The sequence below is a fragment of the Chrysemys picta genome, chromosome 7, assembly GCF_011386835.1.
Source record: "Chrysemys picta bellii isolate R12L10 chromosome 7, ASM1138683v2, whole genome shotgun sequence".
Lineage (NCBI taxonomy): Eukaryota > Metazoa > Chordata > Testudines > Emydidae > Chrysemys > Chrysemys picta.
This window is the reverse complement of record NC_088797.1, coordinates 118779556-118807386: the sequence shown is the minus strand read 5'-3', so window position 1 is coordinate 118807386 and position 27831 is coordinate 118779556. Positions and strand designations below refer to the sequence as shown.

General features: G+C 44.2%; 2 protein-coding genes across 5 annotated transcripts in view; one reads left to right on the top strand and one right to left on the bottom strand.

The window, feature by feature from the left end:
* Positions 1-22085, top strand: part of TECTB (tectorin beta) — a 38419-nt gene extending 16334 nt beyond the window's left edge. The window contains exons 1-11 of one of the 4 annotated variants that reach the window (XM_042855238.2): positions 6829-7251; positions 8284-8383; positions 10320-10510; positions 11041-11183; positions 11260-11359; positions 16171-16274; positions 16358-16441; positions 17017-17179; positions 19615-19684; positions 21015-21047; positions 21835-22085. In XM_042855238.2, coding sequence (XP_042711172.2) covers positions 8308-8383; positions 10320-10510; positions 11041-11183; positions 11260-11359; positions 16171-16274; positions 16358-16441; positions 17017-17179; positions 19615-19684; positions 21015-21047; positions 21835-21887 — 1017 coding nt within the window. In that variant the 5' untranslated portion in view covers positions 6829-7251; positions 8284-8307 and the 3' untranslated portion in view covers positions 21888-22085. Of the gene's footprint in view, positions 1-6828; positions 7252-8283; positions 8384-10319; positions 10511-11040; positions 11184-11259; positions 11360-16170; positions 16275-16357; positions 16442-17016; positions 17180-19614; positions 19685-21014; positions 21048-21834 lie in introns of those variants that run through there. The other 3 variants (XM_065552503.1, XM_042855237.2, XM_042855239.2) reach the window with 3 other exon arrangements.
* A 1542-nt stretch (positions 22086-23627) lies between these two features.
* LOC101944291 (guanylate cyclase 2G-like) overlaps positions 23628-27831 on the bottom strand; it is a 29632-nt gene continuing 25428 nt past the window's right edge. The window contains exon 15 of the mRNA XM_065552502.1: positions 23628-26209. The gene's annotated coding sequence lies outside the window, so the exon portion shown is untranslated. The remainder of the gene's footprint in view (positions 26210-27831) is intronic.

Here is a 27831-nt window from a genome sequence, read left to right as displayed (position 1 = left end):
AGTAATGTTCTTTTTTTGGACAGTCTCCCAGTAGCACTGGAATGTTGCCGCAGATATGGCAACAGCACTGTTATGCCTCTAACTCGCCATGCGCTAGTACGAGACAATCCATCAAGCCTTTCAGCGGGAGATCTGTAGCTGCTGTCTTAGCCCATCTCTGTTCATTATGTTTCAGAAGAGAATGAGGCTGCATTCCCCAACTTCATGCCCTGCAGCAAACGAGCCGGAGAACAGTGAGATGGCAGTACAGCGCATAAAAGAAAATATTAAAAGCCAGCTCCTTCCCTGGTGTAAATCAATAGTAGCTTCCCTGGCATCTGAGGATCTGGCCCTAAATGTGCCTTTTAAAAAAAATTAATGGCAAACTTACATTGAAACCTTATAGTTTAATGAAATGAAATCACTACCCAATGTGACAAGTTAATAGAGCTGAGAAAATAATGGATTTTTCAGTTCAGGGACCAAATAAACAAAAAATCCAGTTCAGTTTGAACCAAAACCAAATGTTTCCAATATTTTTCATTGCTTCAAAAACTTTTTTTGAATCAACCAAAATAGTTTCAGTCAACTCAAAATGAGGAGTTGGGTTTTTGTTTTTTTTTAGTTTTTCATTTCAATTTAGTCCTTTGGGGTGTTTTTCTCCTTTTTTGTGTTTTTTTTTTAATTGCCCAAATTTGGAAATGAAATGTCATTTCAAAATGAAGAGTCAAAATGAAGGATTTCAAAACAAAAAACTCAAAACAAAACATTTCCAAATGGTCCCAACAAAACATGTTGTCTATTTTGAAAAAATATTTTTAGGGTTTTTTTTTCTTTTTGGCCAAACTTGTTTGCAAATATGGGTTGGATTTGACCAATATTTTGGAGTCCCCAAAAATGAATATTTTGACAAAAATTCTATTCGCTGAAAAAAAATATCTCCCAGCTCTACTAGTTAGAACTGAAAGGGTATGTCTACACTGCAACTAAAACCCCATGACTGGCCTATACCAGCTGACTCGGGCTTGCAGGACTCGGGCTGAGGGACTTTTAATTGTGGTGCAGACATTTGGGCTCAGGCTGGAGCCCGGGCCCAACAACCCTGCGAGATGGGAGAATCCCAGAGCTTAGGCTGCAGCCCAAGCCTGAATATCTACACTGCAATTAAACAGCCCCATATCCCAAGGCCGCAAGCCTGAGTCAGCTGGCACGGATTAGCTGCGGGTGTCCAATTGCAGTGTAGACATACCCGGAGAGTCCCAGTGGAAACAAATTCCCAGGCGAAAACTTTGTACGAGAAATTTTAAAAGAATATTAATTTAAATTGGATGATAAAACTGGGTATATACTACAAAAATCACATTCGTGAGCAGTCATTCCAGTTACCAACACATGTTTACTAATAGCATGTTCACACCACTTTTAATGGGCCATCATGAACATTCAGGCGAATGACTGGTTGATATAAATGTCTGGGTAATGGTTATTCTTCTCCTGTATTCACACACACCACACATCAGGGAATACCTGCATGGATTAGAGTAAATGCTTTCCATTATCCACCTGTTTAATTAGCTCAGCCATCCAGTCAGGAAACAGAAAGACCATCATGTGCTCAGGGGATCGACCAATCACACACCATGACTAACATTATGAAGAGCTGACGCACTCAATTCCCAAATACTCCATGGACTGAAATTTATTTACGCTACCTGTTAACTGAACAATCACTAAAAACAAATACATTCAGACAAATCAGGGTTTGTTGCCGGATAATTCACAAGAAAAGAACAGGTCTAACTTTGTGGGTAAACTAATGGATAATTGGATCAGAGGGGTAGCCATGTTAGTCTGGATCTGTAAAAAGCGACAGAGTCCTGTGGCACCTTATAGACTAACAGCGAAGTGAGTATTCACCCACGAAAGCTTGTGCTCCAATATGTCTGTTAGTCTATAAGGTGTCACAGGACTCTTTGTTGCTTTTTAATGGATAAATGCTTTTAGAGGTTAATATACTTTGTACTTATGTAGATCTCCTTTCATTCAAGATCTCAAAGCAACATATAAGTATGAAAATAAGCCTCACAACATCCATCCAGACTAACTACTCTCCTAAATAAGGACTACTAGGGTGAATAAGGATGGCATGATCAGGCTGCCAGGCCCAGAACCTGCAAGGTATTGGCTCCTACCTCCTGTTGAAATCAATGGAAGTTAGGAGCTTAGATACCTTTGAGAAGCTGGGCCTCAGTTTTTAATCAGTCATCTATCTCTTAGGCAAAACTCCATGGAAGTGAATAAGTACTTCAGTATTTGGCCCAATTTTTCTATAATGTGCTTTGAAACACAGTGCTCAAAACAACATCAATAAGAAGTGGAATCTAGAGTTCAGGGTTATAGGCCAGATCTAATTCCCACTGAAATCAGCTAGACCCTTTCCATTGACCCCAGTTAGAATTAGATTAGGCCCCACAAGATCATTGCTTATAGATATGAACATCCATCAGCTTTATTCTCTTATCCCGTATAATAAAAATCAGATGTCATAATATTCATCCCATCATAGACTAAGTTCCATCATATAACACCCAGACAGTAAATGTTTGCTCAGCTCTCAGTCAAAGGAGGGGACCAAAGCAAAAGAGACAAGCTGCCGTTTTAGGTTAGGTTCACAACAAAGCTTTCCATTTACTTCTTGTTGAGATTTTTACTGATACGTACACTGTTAAAATGTTGCTTAAATTAAGGGGAGGGGCTGGGCAAGGAGTCTCAGTGGTGTACTTTGCTATTTAATGAGCTTTCATTTTATTTTTTTAAATTACTCCGAGAAATACAAACCTCCCGCAGGTCTTAACCTTTTATCAGCCCAGGTATCAAATACCGGCTGGCCCAAGTACATTTTGTGCAGTCCTTGTTTCTTATGCAAATACAAACATCTATAGACCAGTCTGCACTGTAGTCGAATTTGTTTCATGGACTTCATTCTGTTTTGTACTTTTCACCTAAAAGGAGTATTAGGTAGCTAGAGGCTTTCCCCTCCCCCATGAGGAGATTGTGTGAGATTTATTTTCTTCCTAAAATTATTGAGATAAATCCATCTGGGTGTAATTCTATTGAAGTCAGTTGGGCTACCTGAGGGGTGAATATTTTTCATCACCCTGCTTCAAAGAAAAAGCACTATTATGTAGGTAATCTTCATGTATTTTAAGTGTTTCTACTAATGCTATAGGATGATCAACCAAAAATATAGGTGCTTCTGTCTTTGTCAGTCAGGGTGTTTGTATTATGCCCATACCTACATAGCTCTTGATCAAATCTCAGTTAAACCCCTTGAGCCAAAATCAGCCCAAATCCAACTCCACTGAAGTCAATGGAGTTGCACTTTGTCTACCACAAGGCTGAATTTGGTTCCTTGAGTCTGAAGTGGGAGGGGCAAACTTGCGAGGACAGGCTTTCTCATGAGTTCCTTCCTCTTGTGTTTGGGCTGCACGTACCCTGTCTCATGACGTTTTGACAGTTATGTTTCCAGTTCCAGGCAAAACTAGGAAGTAGAGAATCACAAAAGCAATGACAACAATAAGCTAACCACTCTCTATCTCAATCTCTCTTTTTTGTTTTGTTTTGTTAAAACACACCCACCCCAAACGTTCCATTTAATTTTGATCAAGACATGAGTAGACATTTGGATTTGGGCTTTATAAAGTGACATATAGATCTGGATTTTCAATATCACTAATTCCAGGATTTCTGGTCTGGGCCCAGGCTCTCTGTAATTGGATTAAATCAGCTGACTCATGCTCTCTAGTTCTTGTATAATGGACTATTCTTTAACTCAGTTGCAATGACAGTGGACTAGGGTCGAGTGGCCTGATCTTGCACGTCAATACATGTGTAAGTAATTTCATTTAAATCAATCGATAACGATTTACGGAATTGGGCCCATGAGAGCAAAAGGAACAGCCTATTTAATATACTCTGGTCTAGTCTTGCAATTTTTATGTGACTAAAGGTTGCGGAGTCAGGCTTGTGGCTTATTGTTTGAAATATGGAATAGGGAATCGTTAGGTCCAGTATTCCACTATTTTTACTTTAAATATCATGGGCTATATTGTACCCTCACATTGTAATGAAATCATTGGGGAGTTCTGCTTAAAAATTCATAGCCTAAGATGGCCCCAACATTTTTACTATTAAGAAAATAGTGTTTATATTACTATAATTCCACATTAAAGAGACAAGGTGGGTGAGGTAGTATCTTTTATTGGACCAATTTCTGTTGGTGAGAGAGACAATGTTTCGAGGTTACACAGAACTGAAAATTAGGACTCAAACTTGTCTCTCTCACCAACAGAAGTTGAGCCAATAAAAGATATTACCTCATCCAACTTGTTCCTCTAATATCCTGGAATCAACACAGCTACAACGCTGCATACTAGAATTCCACATAACTCATTGCTTATTTTTAGACCCAGTTCCCCTCCAGTACACCCCAAGGACAAACTGTTTGTGATATTTGTGACTAACTCATCTCCTTAGGAATAAGAAGGAGAAAAAAATGGCAGGAGTAAAAAGTATTTATCAAAAAGAGAAGAGGGAGTTGCACATCGCATTAGAAATGCGAATACACATTAAAAACTTCCCTAATACTAATTCACCATGTAAGGAATCACTTTAGTTGTATACATCTTATTGGGAAAAATCTAGGCTGTTTTCTTGGGGGGAAGTTTTATGAAAAAAATCAAAATGTGGAAGTTGTTTACATTTTGCAGAATTCAAAATAGAGCAATTTTTTTCCATTTTTGCAAAATTGTTAATTGATGTTTTTATTGATACCATTATCAACACATGTAGCTTTCTGAAAATAAGGTTTTCAGACAGCTTAAATATTTCAATCAATGTTTTGATAGCAGTTTCGCGGTTTCTGATACAAATCTTTGACAAAAATTTGTAATTAAAAACAGTCAGCAAGAGTTTTGCAAACAAATAAATGGGATGGGCGGATTTTTTGCATAATTTTCATTTTGAATGAAAGGCTATTTTTTTTTAATTTAGCTATTTTTCTTTTGAAAAACTTCAACCAGCTTTAGAAAAATCCTCACTGGACATCTGCACCCTCTGAAGTCCCCAACACAGTGAAAATGCCAACTTCCTGCTGTGTAGCAGGCTAAGTTCCCTGTAAGCTGCGCGGACGCAGGCTATCAAGAGCCGCACAGGCAGGGAGAGGAGCCCCTCCCCCCGCCCCAGCCCAGCCCCACCGGAACTGCCACAGCCCAGGAGAGGCGCCTCTTCACCGAAACAGTCGCAGCCCAGCCCTGCCCAGCCCCGCCCTGTCGGAGCTGCTGTGTTTGGGGAGAGGCGCCTCTCACCTTGCCCTGAGCTGCTGCAGCGAGAGAAGGCTGGAAGGAGTCCTCTCTCCCTGCCGCAGCCCTGGAGCAGCCTGCATCCCAAACCCCTCATCCCCACCCCACCCCAAAACCCGTACCCCCTCCCGCACCCCAACCCGTGACCCAGCCCTGAGCACCCTCCTGCACCCCGAACCCTTCATCCCTGGCCCCACCCCAGAGCCTTCGCCCCGAGCTGGAGCCCTCATCCCGCCGCATCCCAACCCACTGTCCCAGCCCTGAGCCTCCTCCCACACTCCGAACCCCTCGGCCCCACCCCTACCACACATCACCTCCATATCGGAGCACATAACAAAATTCTTTCCGCAGATGGACGTAAGAAATTAGAGGGAACACTGGTAGCAGGGCTAGAGGGCAGGCTCACCACCTCCTAGTATACAGCCTGGTAAAGGACAGAATGTGGATGAGCTACAGTCATGATCACTGGGTCTCTATATGATCTACTGTCTCAAAACACCGTGTCGTGGGGAAGCCACAGGTTACATGTGCCGCTACCCACATACATTTGCAGCCACAGCTGGCCACAATGCATGGTGTATATAGGCCTTTTGATCTGGCTCTCTGCACAAGGGTGGCTTTTACCCATTATGGACACTTTTCTGGGATTAGATGCAAAAGGCAAGTCCCACCTAAGAGAATGTATTCCAGCTTGGATTCATGCTAGCCTCTGTTAAAGGATAATAAAATCTACTGACATATGAAAAAAGTGGGCTGTAGTCCACGAAAGCTTATGCTCTAATAAATTTGTTAGTCTCTAAGGTGCCACAAGTACTCCTGTTCTTTTTGCGGATACAGACTAACACGGCTGCTACTCTGAAACCTGAGATATGAAAGAGCCCCAACGCTGGCAGATAATTTATTGAATATTCTCTCCTGTGTCTGAGTGACATTAGAGGATGGGATTTTCAAAAACACCCAAGCGAGCTAGGCCCTAACTCCCATAGATATTCGATAAGAGTTGGGCATGTAGCATCCGTGACCAGGATGTGGGCCATCAGGCCTAGTGGTCAGAGCAGAGAGGTGCCCAAGCCAAGGATCACGGACAGAGGCAAAGCCCAAACTGAATTTAGCAGCCAGATGCCAGAGCCAAGGGTTAGACCCAAAGTTAGAGGTCAGGAATCAGAGCCAAGGGTTAGACCAGGTAACTTGGAGTGAATTAAGGCAAGAGCAGGGCTGGACCAAGCAGGCACAGGACCTATCATAACTGTGGGCAAATGCTTTGAGCAGCCAGTGAACTGCTGCTGCAGCTGGTCTGAAGAGTCAGTCTGCTGCTCCGTCCAACCAGTCCGGTGATGGAGCGAATCAGGCAGCCTGCTAAAGGCTAACTGCACTTCTTAGATTGCCTGGAGAGTGGGTCTGCTGCAGGCCCTGCTTCCTGACACATAGTTCCCTTGAGCTTGTTTGAAATTCTCACCCAATGAGCATTCAGTGTCTTTTAAGCAAGCAGATTTCAGCCAGCAGGCAACTGGCTTTCTGCCAATAAATAAAAATCCACAATCTTCCAACCTAAGATGTAAAATAAATTTGGTGCAACTTTCATACTGTTAGCAGACTTCTGTTTGAAGACCATAATAAATATGTTTAAACCTCATTCAAATAGCGTTAATAATGTCTAATCTAGAGCAGGGAAACTGAACTTTCCATTCAGTTACTTTGTACAATTCTTTTTGACCATCCTACCCTATTGGATACTACTGGTTGATTGAGCTTTAACCAAAGATGGGTCCCTTTCACAAGATGGCCTATATAAAGTGACGATAACGCCAGCTGGATTCATTTGAAAGAAAGACATCTTGGGAAGAGCAGATACACAGCTAACAGAATAAAACAGGGAGAATGAACACCTGAATCCTTTGCCTGTTCTTGTCTTGTAGGTATTATATTCCTTAAACTTCTTATAGGTGCATGTGATTTTGTTAAAGGAATTGTCACTTGGATATCCAGTATAAACATTTTATATATTATTAGAAAAACAGGCTGATTGATTGAAAATGTTTTTGTGTTGAAAATACTAATTCCAAGGAAAAAAATCGTTTCTCTATCTGGACACATTATTGGCTAAATGCTACTTGTTATTTCTGTGTGCTGAGTGATCTGTAAGCTAGAGGAATTACCTAAAAAGTGTCTAGTATGGAAAAATACAAGTATTTGATCCTGCAAGCTGTTCTGTGCTGGGAATCGTCTGCATTGGTGCAGAGTAGTTTGCAGGTTTGAGGTCTGTGACTGAACTCTTAATATTATTAATTCATATTGCTATTTTTCAAACCCAGAGGCTAATATTAAAGGAGAAATCTCATCATTGACTCAACTGCTTTGCATGAGAGAGTGAGATATATATTGCAGGATAACAACCAGCCGAACTGAATATGGGAATAGTTTCTCTGGTTGGCTAATAAGTAAAGTATGTATTTTTACTCACCTCTACACTTCTTCTGTACAATTAGCTCTTCTCTCTTTTCTTATTTTCTTGCTTGATTTTGTTTTTCCTGCTTGTCTTTTTTTCCTTCATATTCATGGTCTAATTTTGATTCATTCATGTTTGTAGCTCTTTTGTTCTGTGACTTTTATAGGAACAAAAAAAAACCACAACAAAACCCTACCAGTGGTACAGATCCATTACTAGACTCAGATGCTAAAATTCTCAATAATGACGCCAAAGAGGCAGAAGTGCTCAGTAAATATTTCTGAGCGGCAATTGCAATCAAGCTGGATGATGTATCAATATCACAAAATGATTTTTCCAGCAGTGACTAGGGAGTATGTTCAACCACATCTACAATTCTATGATTGCAATTAATGGAAAATTTCAGACATTTTCTCTTTTTTTTAAAAATCAACATTTCAAAAAAATATGTTAAGACCCAACAGCATTCTAAAAGGCAAACTCTGCTTTTGTTACCAGTGTATCCTCGGCCCCTTGGAAGAAATGGTGATTGTTGCTCTTTATCTGCTGAACATCTTGGTTCAAGCCTTCGCAGCCCCTTGCAATCCAAATAAAGCAGGTAAAATAACTTCAATTTATTTTTCTAAATAAGATCTTCTCTCACAGGTAAAAGAAGCCAAAGGATTTCTGGTTAGGTAGCAATGAAATATCTGTCTTGCGGGATTTAAATTATAGGCTCTAAAGTTTTTAATTCTGGCACCGTTTTTATTGTTCTGACTTTAGTCTCAGCTAGCACAGAAAACAAACTAAGACCAAACTAAGGAGCAGTCACAGTGTATAAAGTTAAGCATGTGTGCATCTCTGCAGGATCAGGGCCTAAAACAGCCCGGAAAATAGAAATGAACATAAAGCATTCTAACATATCAAGGGCTACATCCTGCAGCTTGCCACATAAGCAGGCGTTACTCATGTGAGTAGTTCCATTGACTCCAGTTGGACTACTGGTGTGCCTAAGGGTTTGTAGGGCTGGAAACCTAACATATATAACCAGGGTACTGTACTGAGGGGGAAGTAACTTTCTGATCCTCCACTGAATTCTGCCTGGGAGCCCAATTGATTAAGTGCAGGACTGGGACCTTGGCTTGCAACTTTCAAAAATTAGAGAACATGTATTAGAAATTTATCCAGGATCCTTAGAATATGAAGTATCACTTTATCTGCATGTCCACTGCGTGTATGTCAACAAAATGGATCAGCAGGAATCATTTCCATGAGCTATGGATGAATTTTAACAGATGCGCATGAGGAAGGAGCTTTACTCATGTGAGTAGCCTGACTGAATTCAGTAGGCCTACTACTGTGTGCAAGGTTACTTGTGTGGGTGGGTGCAGGATCAGAGCGCAGTTACAGGGAGGATGAGGCTGGGAGTTTTGAAAGTTCATTGGTTTAAAAAAAAGTGGAAATTATTAATGTCTCCACAACTACATTCTCAATCCTGTCTTCCTTGAGCACCCACAACTCAAAGCAAAGCCTGTGGATATGCAGTGAATTCAGGATCAAGCCCTATGTATCCCATAAGCAGCTGTGTTCTTTGGTTTCAATTTTCAGCCCACTAGTGTTTAGGCTGCTTTTACTTTTTATATATTCAAATTCATGCAACCTGATTCCACGTAAATAAGACGCACTATCCCCGCAAGACCAAGTAAGCAACCCTATAGCTGTGATGTGTAATATCTGTACTTCATCTTCATGTTCATGTCTCTGTACTGATCATTATTAAAAAGGTTGGTCTGTTTCATCTTTTGCACACTGCATTTTGGCTTGAAAATTGTGACAATGATGTTTACATTGGCGCTGTATCTACAGCGATGGGTATTAATATACGAACTTTTAGTAATAGTATGGCCTGGATCTAAAGCTGCTATGGATAGGTGTAGGTCTACTGAAGACAACAAACACACTTGCCCAGGTTATTTTCAGTGAAGTCAATGGTGATATGCTAATTGACACCAGCTAAGGATCTGGGCCCATAACATTAATGTACTCTAATCTGACAAATTTCATTGTAGTACGATTTCACTTCATTTTTCTTTGTTCTTTGATTAGCTGTTCTAATTTCAATAAAATTGACACAAAGGGTGAAATTCTGGCCCCTCTGAAGTCAAAGGCAAAACTCCCCCAGACTCCAATGGGACAGAATTTCACCCAAAGAATTTAGATTATTATGGTTTGCTCTATAGATTTAGGCTAGTGGATTGGATTTTCAAAGTGACCTAAAGGGGTTTAGCCAGGCAAATCCCAATAGATATAAATCCAATGGGATTCAAATGCCAAACTCCCATGGGCCTCAAACAGGCTTCCTTTAAAGTTAGTAGATAAACTTCCATTGACATCAGTGGTCCTAGATCAGTTTGAGGTAATCCAGTTTAATCCAGTTTGAGGTAAAGGCAGGTCCGAATGTAAACTCCAGATGTAAACACTACCCGCAAAGTTCAGATCTAGATCAGTCTCAGCAGGAAAATGCAACTTAGAATACCTGTATTTTTTCCTTTTAGACATCATTTTGGTGTATTGCTATCCTAAAACCATCATTACAAAAATTCCCGAATGTCCCTATGGATGGGAGGTTAATCAATTGGCTCTTGGAGGCATTTGCTACAATGGAGTTCATGATTCGGGATACTACCAATTCACGATTCCAGATTTATCGCCCAAAAACAAGTCCTACTGTGGAACTCAATCAGAGGTAAGTACATCATGGGCAAAAATTCACTTCCCAAGAGTTGGCAGATACTTTGTACAGCCTAGGCTCATTCCAAAGCCCACTGACGTCAGTGGAAATATTCCCATGACCATTAATGTTCTTTGGATCAGGTTATATGTGCTGTAACTGAGGCAGAAAGGATGTAATCTCTGACGATTTGTCAAAGGCTCCAGTGCTTTTCAATATCATGGATCACTGACACTTATGTGAGAAGCCAGATGGTCCTGCATTCCTGGCACAGCCAAAATGCATATGGGGTTTGGTCCACATGCAATTCATCTATGTGTGCATGTACTAACATTACAGTTTTCATTACTTGTGTGCCCAGCTCTCAGCAAATGGGGCCTCAAGGCTCTTCTGTAACACAAATGCATAAAGAACCAGAATAGACTGTATGCTGATCATTTATGACACGAGAACTGCCTTTTCCTGTTTCAAACGTCAGGCAGAGGTCCCTGTCTGCATCCAATTTTCACTGCCGGCATTTCTCTCTTTGTCCCCCCCGACTACAGTTTAAAAACCCTATCTATCACTTCTACAACTCCATCATCTCCAATGACAGCTCGGTCATTGTGAAGAGCCAGCCTGTGAATTACTCATTCACCTGCACGTACCATGCAAACTACTTGGTCAACCAGGCTGCCTTCGACCAAAGGTAACTCCACCAGGAGGAACGGACTCCCCCGTTTTCAGCACGGGGCTGGCTCCATTATCAATAGCATATGTTTCAGTCATACGACATTTTCTCAATTTTCTAGAGTGGCGACAGTCCATGTGAAGAATGGGAGCTCCGGTTCATTTGAAAGTGAATTATCCCTCAACTTCTACTCTGTAAGTGCTCCTTGTCATCCGGTAGTTAGTCTGTCAGAGCCTGCACACTGGGGTGAGTCCACTCACTTCATGGGCGCCGTTCCATATTTCCACCAGCGTCCGTGAGAAGGGAATCCAGCCATAAGAGGGGGAAAGCCCTGGGAAAAGGAGCACATATCCTCTGTTTTGTACGGTACTGAGCACACGGTCACTATGTAGCAGCTAATTAACATGGGAATTATAGGGAGTCCTTATTTCTAATACATTAAGAAGGATCAATCTAGATGGTGGCTCCTATACCATTTTTAAAACACATAATGTCCCTTTGTGGCCCAGATTTCGCTGACGAGAGGCGTGTTTCTCTCTTGCATGGTTACAGATTGGATTGGTGTCAGAAGAAACAGCCAAACTTTGCTTCTAGCCTAAACAAAGAACAGTGTGAATCCACAGACACGGCTGCGATCCTCCAGTCTCACTAAATATAGAAGCCCCTTTCATTCCTCCTGAAATTTGCTTAGCTGTTCTCTGATGAGCTGGCTGTTTAGTGTTCCCCGGAGATCTTTAGTTCACACTGGATTTGATTTCCAATGTTTGCCCCACGCCAGCAAGATTTTCTTTTAAAGTTCTACCACCTTTTCAGGGGTCCGGGGCGGGGGAGGGGAGGCTGTCTGTATTGGCAGAGCAGCAACCAATCCCTGAATCTATTTCCATCAAATCACAGGGTAAGTGGAGGGTAGCCCAGTAGCCTAGATTTTACATGAATAAAACGCAACACTAATGACTAGTAATGATATGGAGCCAGTTCCTGAGGCCAGGCTATGGGGAGGCTTTGCATATGGATCGTCTGCAGGGCTTGGACAGATGGAATCTTCCCCTATACATACTGGAGTTAGGGTACCAGTGGAATCTTCCCCATCCCCTCTGGTTTTAGGGAACCAACAACCAAAGGCATTGGTCCCTGCTTATGTTTGTTATTTGTGGTGTGTGACTGATCTGTTAAGTACCACAGAACCACAGTGATGCTAGTTCCTTGCTGAATGATGGGAGAATAACAAATGATGGAGAATGAACAAGATATTTCCAGTCTGTTCTTTAGCCAAGTTAATTATTTGAACTAAAATTCTTGAGGTTCCAAGGAGGAGTCACAAACAGCCAATAGTCCTCCTTGAGTACTCACCGATCACAAATAATGACCACTATGAATAAGGGTAAGGCTAACTCATGACATGTATTGGCAAAATATAAGTGAATCACTACTTTGTTTGGGCTGCTCAAAATATTCTGAACAAAACATTGCCTCTTTAGAAAATGGGAAAAAGCTCAGTTTTGGTGGAATTTTCCATCAGCCCCAAAATAGCTGCCATGGTACCTCGTGGGAGTTGTAGTTCCGAGTCACTCATGCCCCCATTTGCCCAAGTGGGCCCAGCTTCCAAGCCAGACTCACTCTCTCATGAGACAGTGCAGTTTCTTTTCTCCTCATTGCTGAGCTACTGTCACAACCAGAGTGGTCAGACTTAGTGGTCAGAGCGGGAGTCAGGCCTGGTCGGGTCCCAGAAAGCCAGAGTCCAAGACAGGCCAGAAGGCAAAGCAAGAGACAGGTGTCAGGAGACAGGCAGAGTCAGAAGCCGGAGTCTCAGGTCTCTTACACACAGGGTCTGAAGCAGAGGCAGGCAGGCAGTCTATGTTGTTTCTTAGACAGCTCCCTGTAATGGCTTCCTGGCTTAAGTACTGGTGCCAGTCCAGATAGTCAGTGGGCTGCGAGGAGCTGCCACTCAAGTCCTGCTGGGCGTTACCTCCTACTGAGCCCAGCATCTAGGGTGACCAGACAGCAAATGTGAAAAATTGGGACAGGGGGTGAGGGGTAATAGGAGCCTATATAAGAAAAAGACCCCAAAATCGGGACTGTCCCTATAAAATCAGGGCATCTGGTCACTCTACCAGCATCACAGGGTCCTCCTAAGCTTCCTGTGGTGATGCGATAGCATCAGTGACCCAGAACCCCCAGGTTCTAGCATGGCAGGTTCTTACAGCTATTAGAGTGCATCATAGAGCAGGGTTAGACCAGATTGTAGTTTGAGGGGACATACTCTGTATGGTGCATGAGGGCCTATAGGGAAGAATAATGGAATAAGGGACCCAGAGCTACAATCCCCAGGGGGGCACTGCAGCAGTTCATAGATTAACATTGAGCAGAAAGGAAATGAAACATTATGTTTGGATTGAAACAGAATATTCCCCCCCCCCCCCAAAAAAATTTTTTTTTGGAACTTTTCATTCAGTGAAAAGCTTTGATACTTCATTCTCATCCCAATTCAAGATGAAAAGAAAAGGTCAAAATATCAAAATGTCCTGCAGGATGGAAATTGTTTTGCAATCAGCTCCATTCTTTGTACTATTCAAACAGCTCCAGTTTGGGGCAGAATATTGCTTTAGCACTAAATGGATCCTCCCACCTCTGCTAATCGCTCTCATGGTGATGCCAAATGGCTCAGAATGAAACTAAAAGCATAAGGGGCTTGAGTTTCAGAACCATTTGCATGCAACTACTTTGATGGCCCTTTGTGCACACAGACTCAGTAACAACATGCCCACACAAGCATTTGCACCTGCACAATTTGGTATGGGCACCTATGAAAGTCATAGTGAAATAAACAAACTGGGGGAAGAAACTAATAGAAAAATCAACGTCAAGTGGTACAGGTCAGGAAAACCAGCTTCACGAGTGCAGCTCATTGCAGGGTTAGGATTAATGATGCTCAAACCCATTTGTAGCTTCAGCCTTACTTAGAGGTTCCTTCTGTTTCTTGGCAGAGCATGTCATAGTATCTATGCTGGCATCTTAAAACATGTTGAGTTAGGCTTGTGGCTGTCTCGGGCCTTCAAATATGTTAATCACCTCAGGCCAAAGATAACAAATACCTTCCCCAGTGTCTTCAGGATGGTTAACATTACCTTGTGTTGTAAAAAAGGCTGTAGAAAATTCTGCTTTCTCCCAGCAGAGGGCAGCATGGAGCCCTACATTTTCCCTTCCAAGGAATGTGCCAGGGCCCTCCAAATAGAAAGCACCTGCTGTTTTACAAAAAAACAACATGTCAATAAGTTGCTACTGGGATGAGGCCAATGCAGCAGATGTGATGGAGTGAGTGTACTTGACACGAGGGGCAGGGGTGCGCACTTCAGCGGTTCACTGCAGGAGGGATTTTGCCTGACTCAGAATTCTTCCGGCCGCTCCTGGGCAGCTCACACTGGAGTAGGAGTTCCCCCGTCCTTTAAACGGATACTTCTGCCTCCACCTCCTACCAGCACTTTCAAGGGACTAGGTAGCAGCAGGAACTTTGTACCATGATGCGTTTCCTCAGCCACCGAGTCAGGCAGGCAGGATTAATTCCATCCCAGCCATAAGTACTGTGTTCTTATCCCTCATCCCTCACCACCTTCTCTTGGCCATCTTTGTGGGTAGTGAGTGTCGTAGAGCCTGTGAGGATTGACACATCCAGTTCCCCGTCATCCATTCTTCCTTCTGCAACAAGGCTAAGCAATTATAAACCAGTGTAGAGTTCTTAATGTCACGGAGCATCCCATGGTTGTTAGCCTAGGTACAGTCTTTAGGGTTAAGTTCAATACAGGCGGCCTATTGGATATTTCAAAGCTATAGCTACAAGAGACAGCTGTAATGTCTCTAGGCTTTTTTTGTCCAGAGGAATGTGAGAAAAAAGTGCTAGAGAATGAGAAAGTTAGGAAACAAAGCGAGGGAAGAAACAGATGAAAGATGGCTCTGTGGAGCTTTGGGGCTGTGTATCTATCTATCTAACCAGACAGATGGCGCTTTGAACTGGACACCACACTTTTGTTTACACAGTTTCAGTCTCTTACTAGCTTTGTTTTGCTACAGTGCAAGGAGAAGCTGTTAGGCTCAGGGTCCCATGGACGCCAGCATGCAAACCTTGTCAGTTCAGCAAAACACACTCAGACCGTCTTTTGCAGAAGCCTCTTCTTTCTTGCTGGACATAAACATAAGGTAGCCGGCTAGCCCCTTTCCTGACAAAAGGAAGATGGTTTCCTGAGCACCCCCTGCAACTCGACTTGGCAATTTAAGCCTTAATCATGTTAGTGACTGTTGTGATCTGACATTATGGGGGAAATGCTGTTAGCAAAGATGGAGAGATATAGTGATATGTAAAGCTAATCGTGTCTGATCCCATATCAGAGCACCCCCGAGCAGGGGTGAAAGTCCAGTGACTTACTGCTACGCTGGGGCCAGCTCTGGCCCCGGGAAGGGGCAGGGCTTAGGGCAGAAGGGGCGTGGCTGAGGGAGTCAGAGCCAGCCCCAGCCTAGCCTGTAAGGTAAGTGCCGCCCCCTGGGTAGCAGCAGCAGCCCAGGGCTCTGGGGGCTATTTAAAGGGCCCGCAGCTCCCCTGCTTCTACTGCCCCAGCCCTTTAAATAGCTGTGGGAGCCCTGGAGAAGTAGCAGGGCTCCCGCAGCTATTTAAAGGACCGGGGCAGTAGAAGCAGCGGGAGCCCCGGATTTTTTAAATAGCCCCCAGGGCTCCAGCAGCAGGGCTCTGGTGGCAATTTAAAGGGCCTGGGGCTCCAGCCCTTGCTGGGAGCCCCAGGCCCTTTAAATTGCCCCCTGGGGAAGCCGGGCTGCCCCGGTACGGCAAACCGGTTCTTGCCGGTACACCGTACCGGGGCGTACCGGCTTGTTTTCACCTCTGCCCCCGAGCAAGGGAATCCAGAGCTCTGAACTCTATTTTTCTGTGCTTGGCTTTATTACATAATCACATCTTTGCTTTGGAGGTGTTACTAATGCACGCTGCCTCTTTCTCTCAAAGAATGCCAAGTTTTCAAGTAAAAAAGAAGCTCCCTTTGTCGTTGAAACCTCAGAAATTGGTTCAGATGTATTTGCTGGAGTGGAAGCCAAGGGGTTAAGTAACAGGTATGAAACATATTGATTTACAACCGGGAACTGTCACTGACAGTTAGTTGCTGATGTCGGTGTATTGGTTGGTTTCCTCTCAGGTTTAAAGTAGTTCTGAACAGCTGCTGGGCAACACCTTCATCCGAGTATTTCTACCAAATCCAGTGGCCACTGATCACAAAAGGGTAGGTAGTTGTATGAGTGAGGCCAAACGATGTGTTCCTTGGATGGGTTACGTGAATATTAAGTTGGGTGTTTTAAGGTCATGTTTGTTCTGGTTGGCAAAGCGTGATATTGGGAACTACAGTCATACAAAGTGTGCACAAGAGGGACTAGCCTTGCGGTTTGAGTAGCAGCCTATGAGTTATGGTACTGAGGCACATAGTCCAGGACAGATTAGGTAACAAGCTATTACCTATTAGAGGACTGTGTTGTCCCTCCAATGTTTGTAAAATCATCCAAGGATGCCAAAAGTAAGAAGGTTGCATGAAGAAGCTGTATCACATTCTGCTTTCACTGACACCCAAGCAACCCATGTATTCCCCTGCATGTCAGAATGGTGCAGCTAAGAGCAGAATGGCTATCAAGATGGGTTCAAGCAGAGCATTATGAATGCCTGTCTCACTCCGGTCTCAGTCAAAGGGAGTACCCTGATACTGCTATTCGGAGAAGGCTAAAGAAAGCAGCGCATCAGAAATCTAGGGCCGATAGGCCTTGCAGCTGTTTCTGCTCTCATGATGCTTTTCAACGTGCAATCTAGGTGCGCGACGGACAACTCTATCTTAGTGCATGAAAATGGGAAAAACAGCCGGGCCACCTTCCAGTTCAATGCTTTCCGGTTCCAAAACATCCCCAAACTGTCCAAAGTCTGGCTGCACTGTGAGACACATGTATGTGACAGTGAAAAGTTTTCCTGCCCTGTGGTAAGTCCTTCTGCTAAGAATTAGAGATGGGCCCAAGCAACAAAATTCAGATCCAGGGTCGTCAGCCCCCAGTCAAGTGTTTGGAATCTGGGGGTCTGGTCTGTTTCTTTGCTCTCAAGAGAAGTTTCTTCATGGTTATGTTCTGTCCACTAGAGGGAGCCAAAGCAATGCACTTGTAAGAGTAGCCGCTGGAGTCAGCACATAACTGTCCCTTTATTGAGTAGGCTGATGTCTGCATTTCAAGTTTGATTAAAGGTTTTGGTGCAAATTCAGTTGGGGTTTTTTTTATGGAAAAAGTTCAGTGAAAGATTTTATAGAATTTTTTTCAGGATTTTCCACCATCAATAGAGCTGAGTGAAAAAAAAACTATCACAATTTTGAAAGAAACAGTAAAAGAAAACAAAAATCACACGTCTTTTTCAAAAAATGTTCACTGTTTTTTCCAACCAGCTCTATGAAACTTTTGTAGCCCTGATCCATGACATGTAACTAAGGCCAGGAAACAGTCTCCTACCAGTCCTGCTGGATGTCCCACTTATCACATGGAGCCAGAAGTGAACAAAATCATTTATGAAAATAAAGCAAACAAACCTCCCTGAATGGATTCACCAAGGGCAAGTCATGCCTGACTAGCTTAATTGCCTTCTATGATGAAATAACTGGCTCTGTGGATGAGGGGGAAGCAGTGGACGTGTTATTCCTTGATTTTAGCAAAGCTTTTGATATGGTCTCCCACAGTATTCTTGCCGGTAAGTTAAAGAAGTATGGGCTGGATGAATGGACAATAAGGTGGATAGAAAGCTGTCTAGATCATCAGGCTCAACGGGTAATGATCAATGGCTCCATGTCTAGTTGGCAGCTGGTATCAAGCGGAGTGCACCAAGGGTCAGTCCTGGGGCTTATTTTGTTCAATATCTTCATTAATGATCTGGAGGATGACGTGGATTGCACCCTCAGCAAGTTTGCTGATGACACTAAACTGGGAGGAGTGGTAGATACGCTGGAGGGTAGGGGTAGGATACAGAGGGATCTAGACAAATTAGAGGATTGGGCCAAAAGAAACCTGATGAGGTTCAAGTGCAGAGTCCTGCACTTAGGATGGAAGAATCCCATGCACTGCTACAGACTAGGGACAGAGTGGCTAGGTAGTTCTGCAGAAAAGGACCTAGTTACAATGGACAAGAAGCTGGATATGAGTCAACAGTGTACCCTTGTTGCCAAGAAGGCTAACGGCATTTTGGGCTTTATAAGTAAGAGCATTGCCAGCAGATCGAGGGACACGATCATTCCCCTCTATTCGGCATTGGTCAGGCCTCATCTGGAGTACTGTGTCCAGTTTTGGGCCCCACACTACAAGAAGGATGTGGAAAAATTGGAAAGAGTCCAGCAGAGGGCAACAAAAATAATTAGGGGACTGGAGCACATGAGTTATGAGGAGAGGCTGAGGGAACAGGGATTGTTTAGTCTGCAGAAGAGAAGAATGGGAGGGGGGATTTGATAGCTGCTTTCAACTACCTGAAAGGGGGTTCCAAAGAGGATGGATCTAGACTGTTCTCAGTGGTACCAGATGACAGAACAAGGAGTAATGGTCTCAAGTTGCAGTGGGGGAGGTTTAGGTTGGATATTAGGAAAAACTTTTTCACTAGGAGGGTGGTGAAGCACTGGAATGGGTTACCTAGGGAGGTGGTGGAATCTCCTTCCTTAGAGGTTTTTAAGGTCAGGCTTGACAAAGCCCTGGCTGGGATGATTTAGTTGGGGATTGGTCCTGCTTTGAGCAGGGGGTTGGACTAGATGACCTCATGAAGTCCCTTCCAACCCTGATATTCTATGATTCTATGAATCCCTGGGCCTGGAATGGAACCTGACAGAGAGCCAAGCTGGTGGTTTCAGTACTTCCAAGTATTCCCATTATCAAGGTTCAGCTGCCACAAATCTTCTGCAGCCGACCTGAGGGTGTAGGATGGGGATTGTTTCATTGGCAGACACAAAGAGCTCCAGGAGTCTAACAGCTGGTGAAGCCCATTCTGACCAGGAATCCCAGCAGCGTGTCTGCTGCAGATAAGCTTGAACCAAGGTAGTGGCTCTGGGGTTACAAGCAATGTATTTTTCTGGAAACCAAAGTTACCATGTGCAGCTTGTGTAAAAATAAACAAGTTATGCGATCTGGAAGGGGCAGGGCACAGGCAAGATAACTCAGGATGTAGTGCAGCCTGCCCCCTTTCCACCCCTCCCTCTGAGCTACATCCCGGGGGACTGCAGCAGGGGTCAGGGGGACTGCATAGGGGGGCACCAAAATGTCTAGGGATGGCCCTGTTGGAGTCTGTCAGGTTTCCTTTTAAAATGCAAAATACAGGGACTGGCCAAGATTTCATTTTCTAACAAAGGAAAACTGCAGGGTTTCTTTTTTCAAATAAATGACTGTCTGTTCTTTTGAGCCATGTGAAAAACGAAAACGACGCACCGAACAAACCGGAGGAGTTCTAGCAGCGGAATTTGCAGTGCACAGTAAGTGTGGATGTTTTCTATTTGGAAAGGAGTTTCTCTCTCTTACAAAGTGTCAGATATGGGACCAGTCAGTCATTCTCCAGGCAGGGATGACAGTAAGAGGGAGAGGTACTGCTCACATATAAATCTGTCCCTAGACAGAGAATGGAGAAGATTAGCAGCAGTTAAATAACAATCTTTAGACTTTGGTGGTTACTTGGAAGGGTTGAATTTTGCTACAGTTGCTGTAGAAGGACCAATTCCGAAGTCCCTCCATAGATAAAGCAACCATAGAGTTCAGCGACTATAATCCTGAAATACACATGCAGCCTGGGTTAAGGGGCTGCATACAGAGATGGTCCACTGTGGTGGTGGGGGGAGGGGAGGGGGGAATTCTCCCCTAAGTCTGCTGTGGGCCAGAGAAGCTGTGCTGCAAGTGTTTCTATGGATAAGCCGCTTTGGCTGGTGGATCTGCACAACTGTGGATCCCAGGAATATCCCCCCGCCCCAACACACACACACAAATGTAGCTCAAACCCATCACATCTGTCCACCTGTTCCTACTTCTCCTTAGAGGAGGCCCAGAAGTTAGCACTCTTAGGACTGTAGGATCCAGCCCTCACATGCAAGTCTTTTGGTGCAGATGCTTTGGCCTAATTCTCATTTAGGGTACGTCTATACTTACCTCCGGGTCCGGCGGTAAGCAATCGATCTTCTGGGATCGATTTATCACGTCTTGTCTAGACGCGATAAATCGATCCCGGAAGTGCTCGCCGTCAACGCTGGTACTCCTACTCCGCGAGAGGAGTACGCGGAGTCGACGGGGGAGCCTGCCTGCCACGTGTGGACCCGCGGTAAGTTCGAACTAAGATACTTCGACTTCAGGTACGTTATTCACGTAGCTGAAGTTGCGTATCTTAGTTCGAAGTGGGGGGTTAGGGTGGACCAGCCCTTACACTAGTGGCCCTTTACCCCAAGGTGGCAATTAAATCAACACCGACTTTACAGCCCCTTTATGCTACCTGAGTGGTATAAAGAAGCCTTTAGTGTAAATGAAAATCCTCCTCTCACTTACCCTGGTGTAACTTCACCGACTTCGGTGCTCTTGTTCCTATATGCACACTTGCATCAATATAAGCAAGAGGAGAATTAGCCCTGGAGACGGGAGGAGGATTAGTCCTGTTCAGCATGAAGCTCACAGCAGAGATGTTAAAGCCATGAAAGAAAATACTTAGCAACATGTGACATACTTACTGCATGTTATCTGTTCTGTTCCCCCTCATCACACTGCTGGACTTTGCCTTCCTTTCAACAATGCCATCCAATTGTTCTCTTTTCTAATATTATACAGGCGGAGGTTTATCCAGTCACTACAACTTCTCAGGTAAAGAGCAAAATAAGACACCAAAAATGCCCAGCCCAGAAAGCAACCGTCCATATCGATCCCGTATGCTTTTTTAAAAACTTGTAAATCTACTCAGAGCAAACAGAGTTCCTACAGAAGAAAAAGAGTTTTCAACATCAATTTTTATTTTGCAACATTTATGTGGTTTGTTTCCTTTTTTGGCACTTGAGGTACCTTGGACAGTGAAACTAGACCTGTCAGTTGCCCTTTCTGTCTAGTGTCAGTTTCATTCTTGTTTTCATGCAGTAGCCCAGTGGTCTCCAAACTTTTTTGATCACGCACCCCTATCAGTAACAAATTTTTGAGCACACACACCCTGCCGTGCCGCAGGGCCGGCTCTACCATTTTTGCTACCCCAAGCAAAAAAAAAGACGCCCGAACTGCGGCGCTCCTCCTGCTGCGCACCCCGAAGGATCCTCTTGCGCATCCCCTGGGGTGCGCACACCCCACTTTGGAGACCACTGCACTAGCCCTATGCTGCTGCGTTTGGGGATTTCCATCACTACAGAAGAACGTTCAGATGAAGAAACAAACCCACGTTTCCACTATCTTACAAAAAATGCCACGAAAACATTTCTGTTCCTGGTTGGATTTGTAACACACATTTCAAAATCTAAATATTAAGCCTAACACACAGACTGCGTCACTTTAGGGAGCTCAGATGCCAAGGTGATGGGCACAGGATAAGAACCTAAACAGAATTTAATGTAAGACATCTGAAGGTTTCAGCTGAGAACTTACCTTACTCTTTGTGATTTCCTTGCAGCTATTCTCAGTCATCTAATCTTCATGCTTGGAATCTCTGCTGTTTTACTGTGAGACACAGCCCAGCTGCAGTTCTTAACCTATTCCTCCTCCCCCCCAGCCCAAACACATTTTGTAACTGTACTATTACTTAAAACAATGTTTATTTTACTCACGGGGGGCAGGGAAACTGTATTGTTTTACAGGAAAAATAAATAAAACATGGCTTGATTTTTTGTTTCTATAATAATGGGAAATAATGACGCTGATCTTTCTTCCCCAGTCTCTGCAGTTATGTTAGAAAAGTGAACAGCAAGGGCTTACACATGCTGTTCACATCTCCCCTTTGAACTGGTGTGGTGCGAAACGGTGCTTGTTTCTATTATGCAAGAAACACAGGGGCATGGCTAACTCAGCACTTCCCAAAGCGGAGCCCCCTTCAGAAACAAACGCACAAACAAAAAGCCCGCCAGTTGTAGCCCCCTTCCACTGGGTTTTGTTAAAGATTTCCCCAGCTCAGTTTAGGACTCCATCCTGCAAGGGGCTGAGCACTCAGCCATGATCCAGTGGAGCACATGAGCTGTCCCACTGAAGTCAATAGGATTATTCATGGGCATTATAGGGGGGAGGAATAGCTCAGTGGTTTGAACATTGGCCTGCTAAACCCAGGGTTGTGAGTTCAATCCTTGAAGGGGCCACTTAGGGATCTGGGACAAAATCAGTACTTGGTCCTGCTAGTGAAGGCAGGGGGCTGGACTCAATGACCTTTCAAGGTCCCTTCCAGTTCTAGGAGATAGATATATCTCCATATATTATTATCAGGATCAGGCCCAAATGCTCAGCACCATACAAAACTGAGCCCTCGCACATCTCCTGCACCTCCCCTCCTCTACCTACCCTTTGTTTCCACCAGGGGTCCGAGCACCACACAACGGGAAATGTTGCATTCACTTGCACCTAGAACCATGTTAGCCGTAAAAACTGACTCTGTGGAGAAGTAGAACAACATAATCTAGCATGGCTCCATATGTACAGACACCACTGTTGTCGGCAAGGGTCACGTGCATGACCAGCAGCACAAAAGGCACAAATCCTCACCCCTTGAACTAGAGAAGTATTTAAAGTGCAAACTCCTTGGGGCGGGGACTCTCTCTCACTATGGATAGCCAGTCAGAAGGTGTGATGGCAGCACATGTAGGCATACCCAAGTTAGACGTGCTCAAGCTAGTTCACTAAAAACAGCAGTGGAGTGGCAGCATGGGGCTAGCCACTCCTACATATGGAGGGTTCCAGGCAGACTTCTAACTGGGGGGGGGGGCTATCTGCTACGTTGCTTTTGTTGAGCGAGCTAGCGCAAGCAAATCTACCTCCGGTTTGTTCTACGGCTGCCACAAAAGCGCCTCCTGACTGCAGTGTTCAAACAGCACCTCGTACAATGGGGCCCTGATCTCCGTTGGGGCCCCAAGATACTATCACAATACAAATTATAATAGTAGCAACAATTCTTAGCTGTCAGTTGGTGGCAGGTATTTATCACCTCTGGGACCTCCCACTAGAGGGAGACATGACCATTTCCCGGGAGTGAGATGTGTTGGGCTGTAGAATAGTGTCTGATGGGAAGTGATGGAAGGTCTATTGGTTGACACATTTGAAACCAGATTGAACAAAACACTTGAAAATGTCCAGAAAGGAACATTCTTCCAGTGGGCCAGGAGATGGATGGATAGGTCTTTCCACCAAACTTTTATGTATCTATGATAAAAGAGACTAAAATGAATACAGTAGGTACAATCAGTGTTTATTTGCCCCCATTCATCCCAGTGCCAGCAGTACACATATCTATACATACAGTACCAAAAATACATAACTAAAACAAGAACATAAATACCGGAGTGGATCAGCCCTGAGATCCACCTAGTCCAGTATCCTCTCTCCAGCAGTGGCTAGCACCAGATGCTTCACACAAAAGTGCAAAAAGCCCTGTGGTAGAGAGATGGGGTAATCTGCCTCACATGCCAGTTTTATCCTAATCCCTAATCAAGTTTGGTTTAAAGCCTGAGGCATCAGGTTCTATCTCCTTTCCAATGCACTTTGTTTGCATTCACTATCCTAATTCTGTCTGTTCTTTGTTAGCTATGTAACAATGCTGTCCCTCTTTGAACCCTGCTAAATTCCTGTAAGAGCTGCATCCTTTTCAAGCTACCATTTTAATATGCTTGCCTTTTCTCCGATTCATTTACTGGGATCATTGCTACTGATGCTATAATATCCTGTTATGGTTCCTCCATTCCTCCTTCCCACTCCCTCCCAGCTGCACCTGTTTGATACACCTTATCTGACTCTAGGCTCTTTGGGGAGGGATAGCTCAGTGGTTTGAGCATTGGCCTGCTAAACCCAGGGTTGTGAGTTCAATCCTTGAAGGGGCCACTTAGGGATCTGGGGCAAAATCAGTACTTGGTCCTGCTAGTGAAGGCAGGGGGCTGGACTCGATGACCTTTCAGGGTCCCTTCCAGTTCTATGAGTTAGATACATCTCCATTAAAAAAAAAAACAACAACTTTGTAATCATACACAGCACTACCACAATGAGGCCCATGCCCTGGTTGAGGCTTCTGTGCTACCAGAATTATATAATTAATAATAATTAATAATTCATTTGACATTGCACATATAGTACTTAACCACTGTAAAAAAGCTAACATACAATTTCAGTGTTAACCTATTACATGAACTATGGCAGCACATGAAAGTCAACACCGCTAACGCTAATGCGGTGGGGAAGCCCTGAAGTAATTCTAATAAAATACGTTTCAAACTTATTGTCCTCCTTATTCCTTGCTAGAGTATTCAGAGATGATACTGTATGTCCACTATTCTCAAATTCTGCACAGGTTCTCTCTCACTCTGGGCACCATTTGCCTAAATAGGTGTAAGGCATCTAATATAGGTAGTTTAATTTATAAGTAGCTTAAAGCAAGGATTCCTATTAGCTGAAATAAGTGACAAACAGAATCCACCATGATGACCTCTGACATAATAGTATCAGATCAGACTGTATTTACCCTTTTGAGCCTATAGTGCACACTCTCCAGACAAATTGTTCTAGCTAGGTTGGGTTTACATTAGGTGGATGGATTTCCTCACTTAGGCCTGTTCATATCATTAAAACTGCCCATGGGAAGACATTTCAATGAGATGTTCCTGCTTTGAGATATTTCCTAGGCCACAGCAGATCCTGTTGAATGTTTTAGAGATTCACAGAGCATCTTGACTCAAAAAAAAGTTTCACGTGGCTTTTTTCCTTCTTTATTTGCTCACCTTCCCTAACACTAGGTTTCAGCAACTCCCCCCAGCTGCTTTCCTGCCTAAAGCTTTCTGCCTGTCCATGCCAGAAGGGATTAATGTGCTCATGTCATGAAATGTGAAGGTTAGACAGTATTGGCTCTGGGTCTACCCTGCACCTTCACCAAAGGGAGGTTCTTTGGTCTACGTTGGTTATCTATCCCTGTATCAGAGGTCTGGTATCACAACTCTTGTGTAGGATGTCTGAACTGAGTTCCCTTGATAGGTTCATTAATGCCGCTACTGACTATACAGCAGCTATTATTTTGTACCAAGGTGAGTCTCACACCCATGTGTTCCCAGGAGCTGAGTGCGTCACAGAATTCCCACAGTCCCTGCCAGTTGTGGAACCAAGCGTCTAAGTGCCATTCCGCCCAGCTGATATTACACCGCTCCCGAGTTAGCCCACGCAACCAGCTGCATGTCACAAGCTACGAAGTTTGGATCCTGATCCCAGTTTGGATCTGTCGTTCCCCAAAATTCAGAAGTGATTTGGCATACAGATCCTTAGGAGGTTTCAGCCAAGGCAGTCCCTATCCCAAAGGGGGCAACTCAACCAGTCTGGAACAGTGTGTACAGGCTGCAATGGCAACCCAGCTGCTATTCCCAGGGAATCAAGGAGTGTTCTGACCTACAAGGGAAAGACCTGTAACATTATTTAATGGGGCCTGTAATGCAGAGAAGTGAAAGTGCACGTAACTTTCATTTTGCTCATCTCCCTACTGCACATGGTTGTTAATTTCCCCATTTAATTGGTGTTTACGTTACTAGTATCTGAGGGTTCATTCTGGAATGTGGTGAGAGATTGTAGCCCATGTTGTTCACAACAATCTATTTCGCTTTTACGAGAGATCACCTTCCAAGACGAGAGAAGACTGGGGTCTGCTGTGGTGGGTGGGGCAGGAAGACTTTTGTCTTGAGCTCTAGTTCTGAAGGTCTCTGCCTTCAGCAGTGCAATGTCTGAACTACGATATTAGTCTTCCATTCATTCCATGTTCCAGTCAAATGGCCTCCGTTTATATTGTGTTCAGTATCCCCAGCAACGAGTTCCTCCTACTGCAACGAGAAGATGATGGTCATCCAAAGTGTCAAGAACCACGGGGAGAAGTAGCACAATACGATTCAATTTTCAGTGCAGAGGAGATGAGGACTTCTTTTATATGGGTGACTAACTTATATCAGGCCTGATCCAGCATGGAACCCTGCTGCTGACTCAGTTTCCCCTTCTTGGGTTTCTCAAAAACTGCATCCAGTGAGGCTAATAATACCCCTTCTTGGGGTCTGGGTTTATTAAGACATCACCACAATTATAAAAAAGCAACATGTATAATAGCAGCAAAATCAAGTCTTTCTCCTGTCTCCCCGCTCCAGTTTCTTAAGCCCCTCGCTGGGCTTCTTTCCAAAAACCCAGCTCCCCCTGCCTAGTGTTTCCTCAAGCCTCTTCCTTTGACAGCTGTTACATCTCTCGAGGTTTCTGCTCCTGCCGTTAACTGCAGGTTGTTCCAGCCAGGCCTTTTCCTCTCGCTGATGAGGGAAGCCCTTTTCCTTGGTCTCTCTCCCCAGATCTCTGCAGGCCTCTCTCCCCAGATCCCCTTATATCAGAGGTTCGGACCTCAGCTCTCTCTCTCTCTCTCAGCTCTCCGCATCCCTTTGAGCAGGGCACCTCTGCTAGGTCCCCTCTGGGTTTGTCTGGAGAGCCTTCTCCCAGGTCTGTCCTAGCTCCTGATCTCCCTTTCTCTGAGGGAAAAGGCTCTCTCTTATAGGAAGCCCTGCCAATGGGTTACCATCACATGATGCCTGGTCACCTGACCCAACCATTGGCTGAAGTCCAAACTCATCACCAGGGTCCTGATGACAAGGCACAGGTGGGGCTGAGTCCAAATCCCTTAAAGGGCCAGCCCCTCTTGTGACAGTGATTTTCTTCCAAAAGGATCCCAAAATGTTTTACAAATGGATTCAAAAACTGTAGCTCCAATTCTGCAGTCCGGGTGTGGGAGTTTTGCTCATTGAAGTTAAGAAAGGTTTGGCCATTTCAGGACTGGACTCTTAACACATTGTAAGAATTATTTCACCTCAGTCTGCCCTTGGTTCGAATGTGGCTTAACACTGCATAGCCACCTAGCCTAGGAATTTAGGGTGGTCCTAATTCTTCATTCCCTGAGCTGTCCTCAGCCATCATGGAGATTAACAGCTGCAATGGCTCCCTCATTTCCAGGCTGCCTGTGCTTGGTATAATGGGCCTTACACCAGAAGAGGATTGGGTGTAGCAGAGCTCTGCTTTGCTATGCCTCTTCCTTGCCCCATCTCACCCACATTCTCTCATTCCCCTTACTCTGGATGGGAGGGGAAGGCTGGTGTACACCAGTAGAGAATTATCCTGAACAGGGTGGATTCTTCACTGGCATTCTCTAGTTTTGTGGTCACTTGCAGCCATCGGTGCCACACAAAAAGGCCTTTGCAAACCAGAAAATCTGGCCTTTTGGGTTTTACTTCTCAACCAAAAGGCAAAAATATCTTGGGGGGAAAAAAATGCCAATCTCCAAATTCTTGATGTGCCACAGCACAGCGGTGCAAATGTTTCCTGATCTTTTTGCTTCCTAATTATATAAAGCTTTCGAAATGCATAACATACTTTCTGTTTCCAGGATGTTTTTGGTGGGCTATGCATATTAATGCAT